General features: G+C 39.2%; 1 protein-coding gene across 2 annotated transcripts; it reads left to right on the forward strand.

Moving 5' to 3' along the window:
• The first annotated feature begins 1,191 nt into the window (after positions 1 to 1,191).
• LOC145489426 (polycystin-1-like protein 2) lies at positions 1,192 to 16,002 on the forward strand. Of its 2 annotated transcripts, none has more exons than XM_081468400.1 (14): positions 1,192 to 1,655; positions 1,770 to 1,910; positions 4,143 to 4,583; positions 5,141 to 5,369; positions 6,753 to 7,353; positions 8,100 to 8,306; positions 8,914 to 9,039; positions 9,243 to 9,584; positions 9,782 to 10,021; positions 10,478 to 11,170; positions 11,449 to 11,685; positions 12,253 to 13,596; positions 13,923 to 14,088; positions 14,540 to 16,002. In XM_081468400.1, exons 1-14 carry the CDS (start codon positions 1,529 to 1,531, stop codon positions 16,000 to 16,002), a joined length of 6,357 nt encoding a protein of 2,118 aa, XP_081324526.1. In that variant the 5' UTR covers positions 1,192 to 1,528. The 2 variants fall into 2 exon arrangements, with proteins under 2 accessions (XP_081324526.1, XP_081324534.1); XM_081468408.1 differs by having other exon boundaries at positions 9,246 to 9,584.
• The last annotated feature ends 459 nt before the right edge of the window (positions 16,003 to 16,461 follow it).

Raw genomic sequence — 16,461 nt, forward strand, 5'->3', positions numbered from 1 at the left:
ACATTTCTAGTTATTATTGAAATAAAAGAGCAACAACAAATGAATAAACGGAAAGTCAATAAATATCCCCCATTGGCTGGCTTTATTCAACTTTCGTCTGAAAAACACTGGATTCCCAATTATTTATTTTGTGGCCACAATTTACATACTCAAATGATATTTATGATAGCTGATTGAGAAAGAGCCATCTTATATGAACCCATTTTTTTATAATTACATTACATTCATTTCATTACATTTAAAAAACAGGAACTTTTACACGCATACTGTAAAGTACTTACTTACATTACATACTACTTGACTCTACACCTACATTGTAGATTACACTACCACACACTACTACTTACTACCAAGTAAGTTACTTAATTACTTTACATACTACTTGACACCACTTTACATCCACATTGCATACTACACCACTACACACTAATACACTACTTATACTTAACACCCAAAAAGGAAATAAATAAATAAATAAATAAATGAATAAACAAATAAGGTTTACAAGGCTTACAATACTACATAAGCTTTCTAACAATACAGAAAAAAGTGTCTATACGATAAATATACAATAAAAAATATACAAATAAGTGTCTCTAATAAATGAGAGGGGCTTTCACTTTCCTTCCTGGATTTTAAGTCAGTTGTTCTTTGTGGCCATAGATCGTTCAATGGATTCTATGTGATCTAATTTTATCATGAGATAACGTAATGATGGTAAATTATTGTTCAGACAGCTGTTGTAGATAACTAGTTTTCCAGCGATGGTATGATTTAAAAGCAACCAATGAGACCTTTTTTGCGACAATCCAAAAATTATGTCACAGTTGTTTAGAGAATCAATAGTAATGTGCGAGGATTTAAGCCAAAGAACAACAGACATCCAAAATGCTACAATGAAATCACACCTGCAAAAAAGGTGCTCAAGAGATTCATCTGGAATTTTGCAAAAAGTGCAGAGGGGTGAATTCATTTTCATTTTGTATAAGGATTTGTTAGTATAAATTATTTGATTTATTTACTCATTATTTTATGAACCTCTTAGTTATAGTTTTTAATACTTTTAAAATAATTTAGAGTAGAGTTACTTGAGAAAACTTTTTACTCGAGTGGCGGAATGTAACTGTATTTAATATATACACAAAGCTGTGGTCTAAGGAAAGTTACAAGGAACCCAAAAGATTCCTAACTATGAAATCCTGGGCGCTCAGCACTTACATTTGTATGAAAAAGGTAAGTTTTTTCAGTCACTCAAAGACAAAAGTTAGTCACCTGTGGCACCCAGGCACTTCTAGGGCACAGCCCTGATACAAGTAACAGATTTGACATTGATATTTAACTTGTTTTATACCCAGTACCCAGTGCTCCTCCAGCTAATGTCCATCTGCAGTTAGTGGGTTTGTCATCAATCACTGTGAAGTGGGAACCTGTTCCTAAAGGTTCAAGAAATGGTTTCTTGAGAGGATACCGAGTGAGATATCGACAGACTTTCAGCAATGGAACTGACGGTGAAATCAAAACTCTATTCATGATGTGGGTTGTCACTAAAGCCACTTTAACTGAACTCGAGAAGGCTTCTGTATACAAAATTGAAGTAGCTGGGGTTACGTTAGCAGGCACTGGGGTTTATTCAGAGCCAGTCACAGCTCGGACACGTAAGCTCAAAACTGTTTAATTTTAAAATTGAATGGAAGTACTTGAAATCGTAAAGACATTCATGCCAACGTTTCCTTCCTGTTTCAAATCAATGTGCTTGTTTTATTTTGCAGATGATGATCCTTGTACCTCTGGTCTGTGTCTTAATGGAGGCACATGCATAATTGACCAATTAAGTGACTCCTCCAGTAATTTGTTCCACTGTGCATGTGCTGTGAATTTCACTGGTGAACTTTGCTCAGACTTCAAGAGTGGTAAGTGAAATTTATTACTTATGGCAAGATATGGTTGGAATAACCATTGCTGATGGAAACACACCTCAATCCAAGTGGTAAAGTTTATTACTTTTCAGTCTAGTCAGGGTCAGTTTCTTAGGTCCATACCAGTTCAATATTTCTGTACTCCTTCCTTTGTTCCTTAATTCTGTTTCTTCGTTCTTCAATCCCCAGAGTCTGTCACTCCTTCCTTCCTTCCTTCCTTCCTTCCTTCCATCATTCCATTCTTCCATTTATCTATCTGTCCATCTATCCATCCTTAAATGTTTAGACGACACAAACCTAACATTCTCAAGTTTCAGTCTGCCAGTTTTGCAAGATAAAATGAGTAAGGATCTTAAAGAAATTGCCATCTGGCCTAATGTGAACAATCTTACCCTTACTCTGCTGAAGACAGATTTCATTTTAAGAGATCGGGTCTAGACAGAGAATTGCTGCTCTTGATGGTAATATAGAACTTTCCTTGTCCAGTAAGGATATAGGGCAAGTGGAATCCACTAAATGCTTAGGTGTTAGTATTGATAAGAACCTGACGAAGTATGGCCACTTGCAAAGCATAAAGTGACCTCTAATTTAAGAATTCTGAAAAAGGTTAAGCCATTTCTAAAAAGTGAGAACCTTGTTTTATAAAGGTCAATTATTGAACCTTATTTCAGTTACTGTTGTATAGTGTGGGATTCAGTAGGTGACACTTAAAGCAACAGTCTCTAAAGGCTTCAAAACAGAGCAGCTCATATTATCACTGGTGCTTCATGTTCTAAACCCTCTAGGGAAATTTTTAATGAATTGGGCTGGACCCAATTAAATTCCATGAGGCGATTTCACAAGGCTATTTAATGATGTTTAAAATTGTTAAAGGCCTGGCACCTCCATACCTTACCCAAATGTTTACTTTTAATTACACATACCCTAAATAATTAAGGTCTGAGATCTTCCAATTTCGACCTTGAACTGCCTAAATGTAGAACCAATTGTTACAAGAATAGCTTTGCATTTAGTGGCGCTAAGGTCTGGAATGCTCTCCCTCACCATCTCAAAGAGGAAACATCTTTGAATAAGTTTAAAAGTGAGTTAAAAAAAGGTTTACTACTGGCATCAGTTTAGACAACTAAATAGTTAGCTTCACCTCGTAATATTTGCTTCCATAAGTTGCTTATATTTCAAGCTACTTGCTGTAATAAACTAGTGATGTATGTAATTGGGAATTGTACAGATTTTATGGAAACCAAATTTTAACTTGTACATTTTAATTTGATAAAGCTCCTTGTTTAAATAAAAGATTCCATCCATCCATCCCTTTTTATTTATTTATTTATTAATTTGTAGAACTTATTTATATATATTTAATTAATTAATCATTCATGTGTGCATTAATTCATAATTCATATTTTATAATTTTTGAAACTTCGCTTTTTTATTTATTACTATTTATGGCATTTCAAAGTCATCTTGACTCAATTATCACGTGGAGAAAATAATGGGGTTAAGATGACTCCTAGTCTCCTTTCATTTACTTTTGTAAGTAATTGTGGTGGAGCTCCTGTGCACCAAAGGGACGTGAGCAGAGCCCCATGCCTTACAAAATTTGTCACGTGACTGTCTGTATGTGCGTACATACATCCATCTGTATGCCAATACCTTGAAGAAATAAGAGAGTAGCACCATAATATACCATAGCTACATCTTTGATTTTGGGCATCCATGTTATGGTTAACTGACAGCTGTCAAAATAAGCTATCTGTTGACTAGTATCACGTGACCATATCATAGGCTCAGGTTTAGAGCTCATCAAGGTCACATGTTTTTTTGAAGTTGACCGCTGACCAGAGACTAGTTTTTTTTTGATTGGATTGCGGGCTCAATTCAGGTTATTACCCTGGGGGAGAAGGAGGGAATATGTGCAAGGCAAAATTTTGATGCAAATTAACCCCTGGCACATTGTTGACTTTTCTTCCAACATGTTCCTTGCACAATCGTCTTGTCAGTTTTTAAAATTTAACTGGAAAAAATGACAAAACCACTAGCTGACCAATTAAATGCTCACAATTGATCATTTTTTGAGTTTCTGTTCCAAGAAAAACAAATACTCTTGTTTCTTTATGGTTAATTAGTTATTGCAGTCAGGAGCTCCGCTTTAGGCTTGGCTAAATCTATGTATAATTTATTCATTATATATTTACTGATTTATTTATATATATTTACTTCAATTAGACCTTCCATGCAACAGCCCAAATGTGAGTCTCCCTAGTTTATCTCCAGATGTTTCTTCAGCCTTGGACATTTACCGTTCAAGCCAGTTTATAATCCAGTCTGATGTAGGTCTCGATTGTGAGTTGTCTCCTAGAACCACATTCATATGGAATGTTTACCAACTTAACGTAGAAGAGATACCAGTACTTTCAAGAAACAGCTCCCCTGAGCTGCGAATCACCCCACGTTTATTACCAATAGGTGTTTATTTGGTGCGACTCACTGTTAACATGCTGGAAACACCGGTGTTTGGGGTCGGTCAAGGTTATTTCAAGGTAATCAGTAGTCCTCTGGTTGCAATCATTGCTGGGGGAAGCAAGGTGGCAAGAGGATTCAATAGGACTCTTGTTTTTAATGCTTCCATGTCATATGATCCTGATGAGGGGAATCAGCATTTATTAAGTAAGTAATTTAATTTATTAAATGGTTGCCATTTTATAATACTGATGTAATTAATTCTGTAAATAACGTGCAAAAAAAAGTTGTCTGATTGATTGATTGATCAGACAATCTCTGTAGTTTTGGTGAATTCACAATATTAATGCTTGACTTTCACGATTTAACATATTTGGACTTGTACGTAGAATTAATGATAACTTACGGAATTAGCACTTTGGACTACTTGCACTTATAAATGAAAGAATGCACTATCGATGACAGACTGACAGGATGATCAAGACAGACTACTGGAATAAACTGACTGACTGACTGACTGACTGACTGACTAACTGATGAGACCTGGACTAAATGAATGAATGACTGAATGAATGAATATATGACTGACTGACTGAATGAATGAATGAATGAATGAATGAATGAATGAATGAATGAATGAATGAAAGGGAAAAGGAGTGACACATTATATTAATTAATTATTGGTGAATTCATCAATAATTAAAAGATTATCATCATCATCATCATCACCACCACCACTAATTTTACTTTTGAATCTTTCACAGCTCTCAATTTTACATGGTTGTGCAGACAAGAGTCAGGTCAAGGAGGCTGCTACAAGACTGGTGACATTAAGGTAGAATCCAGTGAACCTTTACTGAAATTAAACAGCAGCCTGATGATGGAGAACAGTTCATACTTTTTGACAGTTTTTGTTAAGAAGGATGTGAGGCAAGTTGAATACACTCAGGAAGTGTTTATTGTTCCAGGTGATCCACCAGAAGTACAGATAAGGTTTGTTACATGTACGTAATAGTTAATTACATTGCATTAAATTAAATTGTAATAAGGCTAACTCATTATTCTTGTTTTGATCTAAATTACCTAAAGAAGACATCACATAAAATTATAAAATTAAAAAATTGAAATTTAGAAATAAAAGTATAAAATTTTGCTAAATTATATTTTCTGGGGAATCATCTGCACAGCATTGTCAAGGTAACTGGGTTACTTGCAATACCATTTAGGAGATAAAAAATTATCGCATACTGCAATATTGTACTTCAAAATGTCCTTGTGGTGATGCAGGCATATGCAGAGTATGTTTTCAAAGTAAGCCACTATAAACAGGAACGTGCCATCAGGGAAAGGAAACTGAAGTTTTAATAATTCCTTTGTCTTAGGTGTGGCTCTTAACTGGGTAACATTACTTGTAAGAGTGATCGTTAACAGAGTTAACTGTATTGACTGCTGTGCAGTGTTACCTTTGTTAGGAGTGAAACTGAACAGCATCCATGCCCCTCAAAAAATGTATTCTGGTACTTTGTAGGAATTTAAGTCTTTTAATATTGAAGCCCCCTCTGGCATGGGGTGGGAAAAGGGATTGATACTGATAGGCCTGAGGCCAGACAATTGTGGAAGTAAAACTATAGAAAAAATTACCTGGTTCTAAGTTCCTCATAAAAAAACCCAGTAATTTTAAAAGACAAGGGATGCCTTAAGCTGCCTGTACCATTGTTTACTGACAGAAAAAAAATTCTTTACTGACAGTTTGAAGGCGGTTATGAATTACTGCGACAGTGGTTTAATCATGGAGAGCTTGAGGTCAAATAATACCTTTTTGAAACATCTTATTAGCCCATTGAATGTTATCTTTATTGTTTCCTTCTTTGAGTGGTAATCACTTGGAAAAATGGGTCAACCTTGGAAAAAAACACTTAGAAACATCAGCTAAAAAGACTTAATATCCCCCCCGTGGGACCCCCCTATGAAAAGGTTGGGTATCTCAAAGTCTCGCTTAGAGTGTAAATCAAGGATTTTGGTCTCAATTTAAGGGTGTTCAGGATGAAACGCCACTATTGTAAACTGTCAAAGCATCTTTTAGGGTGCACTCGAAGAGATGACAATTAAAAAACATTTTTTCCGTTTTTAGGCAAGATTTTCACCACTCTCTGTAGTCCGGTCTACTAGCTCGGGCTACCTTCCCGAATAGCGGCTGGAAATCAATCCTATCTTTTAGGTGTCAAATAAAGCTCGAGCCACGCCCAGAATTGTTCTCCTTTACGGGTTTAATTCAAATTTTCTGACAAGCATCCTCGACTTTTAATATGGGAGTTCCACCGGGCTAAAAATTCAGCCAATCAGAGTCTCATTCTGTATTACCTTGTAATTTAACAGCTGCGTGGATAACTGTGATGTTAAAATGAACCCATCCGGTAGAATTGCTCTACAAGGAATCTGTGCGGGCGCTTCGTGTGGAGGCACTCTTACTTACAAATGGTCCCTTTTCCAAGACACAAGCAACACCTCCAACAAGACCCACTGGGCTGAGATCTCGGAAATACAGCAATTGTTAAGTACCAGATTGTCATCAACAACCCTGGTCACTTACCCTCGAATATTGGCGCCAGATGTCCGGTACAAGTTTGTGTTGACTGCCCAACGGCAAGGTGGATATCCGGGATATTCCGAGTACAAGGTGACTGTCAACAGTCCCCCTGTCGGGGGAACGTGTGAAGTCAGTCCAGCATCCGGGGTCACTCTTACAACAAAGTTTACTTTTACGTGTACTGACTGGCAGGACCCTGATCTTCCGTTGCAATACGAATTTGTTTACTTCACAAATAACGACCTTCTGAATGTGGTCTACCAAGGGGTGCAAACGAGTAAACAGACGAACCTTCCTCTTGGGGAAAAGGCAAATAACTTTACTATTGACTTTCGAGTGCGAGTGGTTGACATGTTTGGAGCCTTTACTGAAGTGACGATTCCTGTTCAGGTAGGAAAGACTTACCACTGAATAAGAAACTTTACAACACAATTTGAAACTCTTCAAAGGCCCTGTGCACACTAACGCTACCACAACCTCGTCTCCAGATCACTACCGTATTCGCAGCGTTTTTCCTTCTGATACGCTGTGAGAAAACAATTCAACCGTCATTGACGCATGTTACAGATTGACGCGAGAGCGAAGTTTGCCGCATTTCTGATTTCAGAATGTCTCCTTTCTGTACAGCGTTTTCAAAATTATGCTTTATATGCGATAGGCGCCTACCAGTTTTTTTGTGTGAACGGCAGAACTTTAAGAAGTTGGCTTTTTCAAACGATCGAAAACGAATTAATCTGGTTGGGGCCAACGTTTACAGAAAAGTGCATACCTATAAGGAGGTTTGACAATTTTTGACAATGCTCAATGCTACGTTTTGAGTGTTTCGTTTCAACGGTTTTGGTTTGGCTGTCGCATAATAAGTGTTCAAGCTATTTTTTTCGAATGAAATTCATTATGATTCCCTTCCAAGGATGGGATCTGTAGAGTGTATACAGGAAAGAGAAGTTGACAGGATACAATTTCAAGCGAAAAACACCTTTGTTCAAGACTATGTTATAAAAGTGTTGTCTGGATGATTCAACATCATTGTTCTCAAAATACGTTTTGATTAGTCATGATCAGTTTTCTTCCGAATGGCTTGGTTCAAGTAGCCGCACTGTAATACTGACCTGGCGTTGTTTTCGGTTGAATAACAGGTGACGGAACCCAGGCTCGAGGCGGCAAATCTGATGGACGTTGTCTCGAACCTGACAACTGGAGACGGAAGTGAACTGACTTCTTTAATCCAGTCAGGTGACCTGTCAAGTGCTGTTCAATTGGCTACAGCAGCCATTGCGGCCGTTGATGTTGCTGCACAAACTCAGACAGAGAATCAGGATGATCAGACTGAGAAAAGGATTGCGGTAATTCTCGTTGAGGAAACTCGACCTTTTTATAAACTGCAGGGAACGGGGACTGTGGTGTTGTAACTGCTTCTGACCAGTATTACAATGGCACTTGATTGTTGTCTAGCAGTTACTCAGGCAATGACAGACCATGACGAATGAATCGTTTTAGAAACTAACACGAAAGGTTTTTGAACGAGGTATAGGTCAAGAGTCAAGTACAAATTTGCCCCGTGAAAACGAACATTCAAACAACTAGAGGCACGTTTTCAATACGCCAGGCATCTGTTCCTGCTTTGGGATTTTGGGATAATGTTATGTTAATACTATCTCAAACTTGGTGACAAAATTGCTATATGTGCGGCCAGCAACCCGTACATATAAAGAGCTTTATTAGGATATAATAATACAGGTTAAGAGTGCATCACACATCGGAAATAACGACAAACCCAACTTGCTCATTCTGTCTATTCTAAAATGAAACCTGGTGTACTATCAACCCTATTTTTTTGCACCAGGTCTCTCATCTCGAAACAACGGTATTAAGATATCTTATACCCAGCACTAAATGATCTCCGGTGCAATAGCGTAGCGCATCTTTTCTCGTATATTTTTTTCTTGGCAGATGAAATCCAACATCGTGCAGCAGTTATCAGCTGTTCAAGTAGAGACTGTGGCTAGAGTCCAGCAGGTGTCAAATGTGATTGCTCAGGCAACTTCGGTCATCAGTGAGGTTACGGTCGAAGCTCAGGTAATTAAATGACACTGGAACGGTATCATAATCACATTGCATCGGTTTATTGATGATAACGAGACAACACATCTCGGAGGTAGTCTTCTTTGCAACTAACAGCTGTGTTTCGTCCACCTGTTGACATTTCTACTGCTGCTGATCACTTCAAAAGCAATGATTTAATAGCCTATCGTTTTTCCTTTTTCTTGTCTACTTTTCAGAAGCTTGCAACAGACGCTCTTCAAAAGATGACTGTAGTGTTTAAAAAGGAATCTACTGCCGGGGAAAGTTACGAGACGCTATTTGATGGTGCCAAGAGTCTAGTGACTGGTCTCGCAAGCATTCTACGAGTGTCATCACATGAGGCAAGAGTATACGATTCTGAGTCGCTCAATGAGTCTCCCACCAGGGACAGCTTCATAGCCGCGCCAGATGCGCAAAACTTACGCAAATACCAGACTGAACGAAATTATGGAAAAATTAAGACTTCATTGTTATCATATCTCTTATTAAAAAGGATGAAAAGAAATGCAGATTATGGAGAGTCTGAAGCACAGCCGCAGGTATGGTTTTTTATTGAATAGGACAGCGATATGATAGTAATCATGGGAATAATGAAATAAAAGAAACGAAACGACGAAAAAGCAAGGTGGATAGGACAATTCCAAGCACTCCCATATCCAAACCCTATTTATGACAATGTTGTGTGACTAAGTCGTTTAGTCGAATAAGGTTTTCTTATATTACATGCATTTTCTAGGCTAAAAACCAAGTAGGGAGTATCTTCTACGCTCTGGAGGAAGTCGGAGGCACGATTTTGTCCCGAACTCTCGTCGGAGAATCGCCGAGTGAATTTTCAACGCAGTCGATGTCTCTGCTTGTTTCCCGAGAGGATCCTGGCTTGCTAGCTGGTTCTGTTTTGTCCAGCAAAGGGAGTAGTTTCACTTTACCTTCAATTCCAAACTTGTTTGGTAGTGACACGCAGTTTGTCGATAGCCAGGTAGGCACGAACTAGTACTGGTAATATATACAAATGATGTCATGGTACCCTCGAGCACTATTTATTATTGTTAGCTCTTTGTATATTCTGATATCTTGCTTTTGAAATTGTGATCAGTTTCCCCAAATCAGTGTTTTACCGTGATGTTAAATGTAACGCGCAACATCTATTTGATTATTTTCGGTTTTCTCAGTTGCTCTAAAGGTAAAGGGCAGTTAAGATTAACTGTGTATCTATGTAAAAATGATATGCCTTAGTGAATAGTTATCTGTTGCATACTGAGATACTGAGAGTAAGAGTGATTTTGGGAAATGTTTTTGGGAAAAAAAATGCCTTGCTTGTTTTGCACCAGTGGTGATTGTTTTCCCATATCTATGTTATATCACGCAAAATCGATGAAACCGGTTAGATTACGTTCAACGAATTAAAGATGTGTTTTCTCTCGGCACCTGACAGATGACTACAACGAACTTCATGCCTTTCTCCTGGGACTCCTCTGGTGCACGAGTGACTACAGGAGTGTCAAGCCTTGTACTAAAGAACAGCACTGGACATGTATTAAATATGACAGAACTGGAATCTCCGATATCTATCAAGCTTCCTAACACTCATGATTTGACAAACAGTTCCCGATCCCATTACGTTAAAACAAACAGAACTGTTTTCCACAAGATCAATGTAACGCAGTCAGGTATGACTCTGGTGCTAAAGGTGCGTCCAGAAAACAACGCAGCAGAGTTCTTGATGTCGGTTAAATACGGGGAACGGCCGTCTCCTAGCGACAGTGACCTCAATAAGACAATACCTGATTTTTCATCGTGCGTGTCTATTTCATCTGGGTACGTGAACTGCTCAAGCGATCCGTATACAGTGTTGGTAAATAATGTTATCGCTGGGAAAATAGGATACTATTTCATTGGGATAACAGCTAAGGCAAAGATTTCTGGAACATCTCGAGTCAAGCGCTGCCCAGGCCCGGGACGGTCAAAGAAGTCTTGTGTGCAGTACAAGGAGCCGCCCACTGCAGGTGCCACCTATCACGAACCTCAGTACCTCACTGGAGATGAAAACTACACCATACAAGTGATACCAGCTGCTTGTCTGTACTGGAACAACGAAGCGTCTGAGTGGACAACAGAAGGATGTGAAGTGAGAAAGGGACATTATTATAACTGTGTAGAAGTAGAAATTGGTCATCACCCCAAGTCGGTCGAGTAGGTCCTGTCGTGCCCTTAACTATAGTAAATATACTATAGAATGTCGCGATTTTTTCTGTTTAAACAGTGATGCATAGTTTAAGACCTTTTTGCGCTGATTTGCTTGAATTAAGCAACTTTTAGCATTGCAAGCCTTCTCCTCTCACCCTCCTTTCCCTTCACACACGCATCTACGTCTGCACTTACCTTCAGTGGATTGTGTACTTTCAGGCAGCTGAGACAACAACCCAAGACTCCATTCACTGCTATTGTAATCACCTGAGTTCTTTTGGAGGTCAGTTGCTTGTGGCGCCGAATCCCATAGATTTTGATCAAGTATTTACTGAGCTGACTCGCCTTTCAGAGACTGGAAACGTAGCTGTTATAATAGCGGTAAGCTGTGTATTTGGACTCTATCTGCTGCTCCTGCTCTGGGCTCGGAAGGTTGATAAGCGCGATCTTCTTAAGGTAAGCGGATTTTTTTTTTTTTTTACTTTTTTACAACACTATTCGAAGTCATAATGCAATATTTAGAAGGTATGTAATAGTCAATAGATAGCAATTAACTGCGAACAGTTAGGGGAAACAAAATCGTAGATATCTTAACTACAAATATCATAACGTAGGCATGTCTCCATTCAGACTATTCTAGTATCCATTTTGAGGGGCTATTTATTTTTATCATAGTTGTTGCATTCTCAAACTCATTAATAATTCATCAAGTTTAAACAAAGGAAATCCTGACGGAGACGGTGTTTGGATATCTGATCTTAATTAGAGTTTTTTCACTTTTTTACTATTATGATTCTCTGTGTTTGAACACATTTCCGAACACCTCGAAGGTGGTGAAAAATATTCGTATTTTCAACTCTTCTTGGTGTTTGGAAATGTGGTCACAGTCTTTCGTGTTTGATATATTGCGTGAGATCACTGTTACGCCTCTTGGAGTATTGACCGAAATTTTATTTCAGGGCAGGAATGTATAGAATAATTACACTTGGTCTTGCTTCATTTTCTTTCTGTTTCCTACCGCAGGTGGGTGGGAGAACATTCTTAGGTGTTCGTTCAGCTTCGTCCAACGTCTACGAGATACAGATATCTACTGGCATTTGGCGTAACTCCGGTACTACTGCAAAAGTATTTATTATGTTGGAGGGCGAGCTCGGTTCTAGTCGACCTTGCCATATGAAAGATGACTCGTGCATTGTGTTCGCAAGAGGGAGCATAATCTCGTTTGTCCTTTCCACCCAAATCAACATTGGTCCTGTTCGGAGTGTGCGCGTGTGGCACGATAACTCAGGCACCAGTCCCTCGTGGTTTTTGAACCACATCAAGGTCTGTAACGTAACCACTCAGGAGCACTGGAACTTTCCGTGCTTCATGTGGCTGGCTGTGGACAAAGGTGACGGTTTAGTCGATCGATCCCTTAGTTACTCTTCAACAGCCGATAAAGGAAGGGATTTTACACTTTTTGTGCAGAATAGGATAGCTGAAGAATTCAGCGACGAGCATCTGTGGTTTTCTGTCGCAACAAGACCTCCGAGATACCGGTTTACTCGAGTACAGCGGTTGTCATGCTGCCTGTCGCTAATGCTGAGCACCATGCTGGCTAGTGCCATGTTTTACGAATTTGACAGCGGGGCGGACAGTACCCAGGGCTTTCTTAAGTTGGGCCGTTTTGTCATAAACCTGCAAGAGTTTATCATTGGGTTGGAGAGCCATCTTATTATTATACCAGTTAATTTGCTGATCGTGGGAATTTTTACCTACACAAGGTCACCCATTGAGAAGAAACGGTTGCAAAAGAGAACTGATAACTCATGGATACCCGTGAGGAAGAGATGTCAATTTTCTCTTCCACACTGGTTTATTTTTGTTCCCTGGCTACTTTGTATTTTGTTATCGGTTTGCTCGGCTGCTTTTGTTGTCATGTATAGTTTACAATGGGGTGCAGACACTAGCGAGAGTTGGCTGATTTCAGTGGGGATGTCACTTTTTATCGACATATTTGTATCAGAGCCTCTAAAGATCATTTTCGTTGCCTTCATGCTGTCGCATATTTGCGCGGCAGGGCGGGCTGATCAGTCCTCTCAGACGAAGTACCTAGTCGATACGGTTACTGATATCGACGATATCAAACTAAGTGGGATAGACAATGAAGAGGAAGATGTTGGCATACCGAAGCCGCCGAGCAAGAGACGACTACGTCATGCGAGGACCACTCGAATGAGAGAGCGTTATATGTATACAGCTCTAAGGAATATGGTGTCTTACATTGTGTATTTTTGGATTCTGATGGTTGTCTGTTACAGGGGACGTAATGAACACGGGTACCTGATGACCTCGTCCATGAAGAAGACGTTTGGAGAGCTTAGCAATGTACGTGTACGCTACAGATAAACGTCTTTGTAATTACGGTCTCTTAATTTTATGGGAAAACATGGCAGCTCAAAAGAGTACGTCATCCCTTTTCCTGTGACCGTATATCGCGCAACACCTTATGTCATTGTTCATGTGAAACGAAAACTCTTATCATTTAGACTGACATTCTTGTAACCAGCATCTACACCTGCATTATTTTTTAAAGTAAATGAAACCTATCTTTTGCAAGTTTAGGTAGATAATTTTCTAGTCATTGTTTTATATCAGCATTTTATAAAGCTAGCATTATTTCCTTTCTGTTTTCATGTTTAACCGTTTTCTAGATTTCCAGTCACATGAACACGTGGGACTGGGTACGAAACGTTCTAGTACCGGGGCTCTATGATGACGGAAAAGACCTTTCATCAGTTAGTTCCGGTCCATACGTCGGCGATGGTGACGCGGTTCTCGTTGGTATGCCACGCCTCCGACAGCTAAGGGTCAAAAAAGGTATGTAATAGTTGTTTTTGCTCACAAATTCGAGGAGATCTAGATATTTTCTCCATAGATATTTGCTAGACAACGCGGATGTATGAGTTGGTTTACTCGGTTTGGAATATTTACCTTTTTCCGAAAAAGGAGCAGTACCGTTTATAAATATTTGGAATACGTAGAGAAAAGGTAGTCTCTCGGTCGAGTTTTTGGCTCCGTAAACCAGTCAGGTATAACACTATACCACCATGCCTATTTGTACAAATAACTAGAAGTTATATACCCTTGCTTTGTATTAGAGGCGGATGTAACCAATACGAGCAGTCGAGTTGAGGATAAAACAGCTACTGACTTATTTTTAACAGTCTTCAGTCTGTCCTCGTGCGAGTTCAGTGTAGAAATTCAGTGAATAAATTCCACCTGTTAGACGCATACTTCTTTTTATTAATGATGCTTCTTTTCATTGAAGATTGCTGCTACGTTGTAGATGAAGTACGAGGCCTGTTCAACTCGTGCGTTGCTTCGTATACATACAGTAATGAAGACAAGACCGCCGTCTATCAACCAAAATGGCGCCCATTCTCTTCGTCGGAAAACATGTCAGTTGCCCTGCTTGACCAGATCTGTCCCAGCGCGTGGCGTTATTCATCCCCCACGGAAACACAGATTCTTCCTTTTCGTAGTTATGGTCCAGGAGGTTACCTGGCAGAGCTGGGCTACGACAAAAACACTGCGCTGAAAGTGATATCCGAACTAAGCATGTTTAACTGGATTGACAAGTTTACTAGTGCTGTAATAGTTGAATTTACAGTTTTCAACCCTCTTGTGGGTTTGTTCAGCACTACATGGATACCTATCGAGTTCTCACCAAGTGGTTATGTGGCTTCTAATCACGTGATTCGTACCATGCACGTGTACGACCTTGGTGGTGGCTACAGCGCTGTTACTATACTCTGTCAATTATTACTGGTTATTTTTATTATGTACTTTATCGTCGTGCAAACGAAGCAGATGATTCAAAACATTCGGCTTCACTTCTCTCAGTTAATCAACTGGCTGGAACTTGCGCAGACTGTAACAGTCATTGCTTTTGTTGTTACTCACATTTTAAAAGAAACAGAGCTCTTTGCAAACACGGCGAAACTCAGTAAGAACATTTTCCAGTTCCTCAACTTCGATAGAAGCGTTTTTCTTTATAACATGGAATCAGTGTTCCTGGCCTTACTGATGTTCTTCAACACTTTTAAGTTACTGTATTTACTCAAGTTTAATCGCCATGTGCAACATTTGTTCCATGTAATGAAGAGGTCTGTTCTGGAACTCATTCACTGCTCGCTTGGATTCGCAGTGTTTATGTTTACATGTATTCATGTAGGATACCTTGTGTTCGGGACGCACCTTTACGGATATTCTTCTCCCTTCAACGCGTTACAATCTTTCCTCGTCCAGGGAGTCATCAATGGCGAGGTTGACCATTTCCACGACTGCTGTGCAATTATTGGTCCTGTATACATTTTAGCTTTAAATCTGGGTGTTAATGTTGTCTGCATTAATCTCTTCATTGCTGTTCTTATACAGAATTATGGAATTGTTAAACGACTTTCCAAAGGTAAATTTAGTCTTGGAAATTTCATGATTATAAAGATGAAAGAGATACTTGGTTGTATTGGAGATCAATCAAAACCACGCAAGAAGAAGAAACGCACAAAAAGGCGAATCCCTAAAATCGAGGTTCCTGACATTAAGATCACGGACGATGCATCTGAGCTGGTGGATGATTTAGCGAGACAGACGAGACGGATCAGACAAAGCCTCAATGAACTGTATGCCGACGACTTTGGCGAGGACTCCGACTTGTTTTCTTTGTGGCTAGAAATTCACACGAATGTCAAGGAATCATCTGAGGATGCAGGATACTGCGCGCTTGCGTAACTAACACAGTTAAATGATGGCCTGTGAGTTGGATTTTAGGCATCACTTCTGTAAAGAAAGCAAGTTAGTGGAACACGAATATTTTCCTCAAGTGGACATAATTATGGAGTTTTTTAGTCTTCAAATCTCCTCCAGGAAAACGAGCTTTGGTCAGCTACTTACTTACCAATTGGTGATATGAATGAAGTACGGTATTGAGATCTTTTTCAAATGACGGGATGAAATCGTTTCTGTTTTATGATTTGTGAGGACGTTTTCTTCGTCATGCAAAACATTCGACCGTTTCTTGTTTAATTAATTCTTTTAGATTCATTTAGTGTTTTCATTCAGTTCTAACGGTTTTTACAGTTGGTGTGTTGTCTTGAGATTTTACGGACTCAACCTATGTAGATGTAGAATTTAGCCCAGATAATTCCAAGCAACCTATCTAGACAGTTGTGAAAACTGATCTCCGGAAGA

The sequence above is a fragment of the Orbicella franksi genome, chromosome 1 (assembly GCF_964199315.1).
Source record: "Orbicella franksi chromosome 1, jaOrbFran1.1, whole genome shotgun sequence".
In the NCBI taxonomy this organism is placed as follows: domain Eukaryota; kingdom Metazoa; phylum Cnidaria; class Anthozoa; order Scleractinia; family Merulinidae; genus Orbicella; species Orbicella franksi.

Coding starts and splice junctions, on each gene's coding strand:
- LOC145489426 (XM_081468400.1), top strand. CDS start 1,529: ATGATGTGGGTTGTCACTAAAGCCACTTTAACTGAACTCGAGAAGGCT. Junction 9,585..9,781: donor AGTCTGAAGCACAGCCGCAG/GTATGGTTTTTT, acceptor TGCATTTTCTAG/GCTAAAAACCAAGTAGGGAG. Junction 10,022..10,477: donor CGCAGTTTGTCGATAGCCAG/GTAGGCACGAAC, acceptor GGCACCTGACAG/ATGACTACAACGAACTTCAT.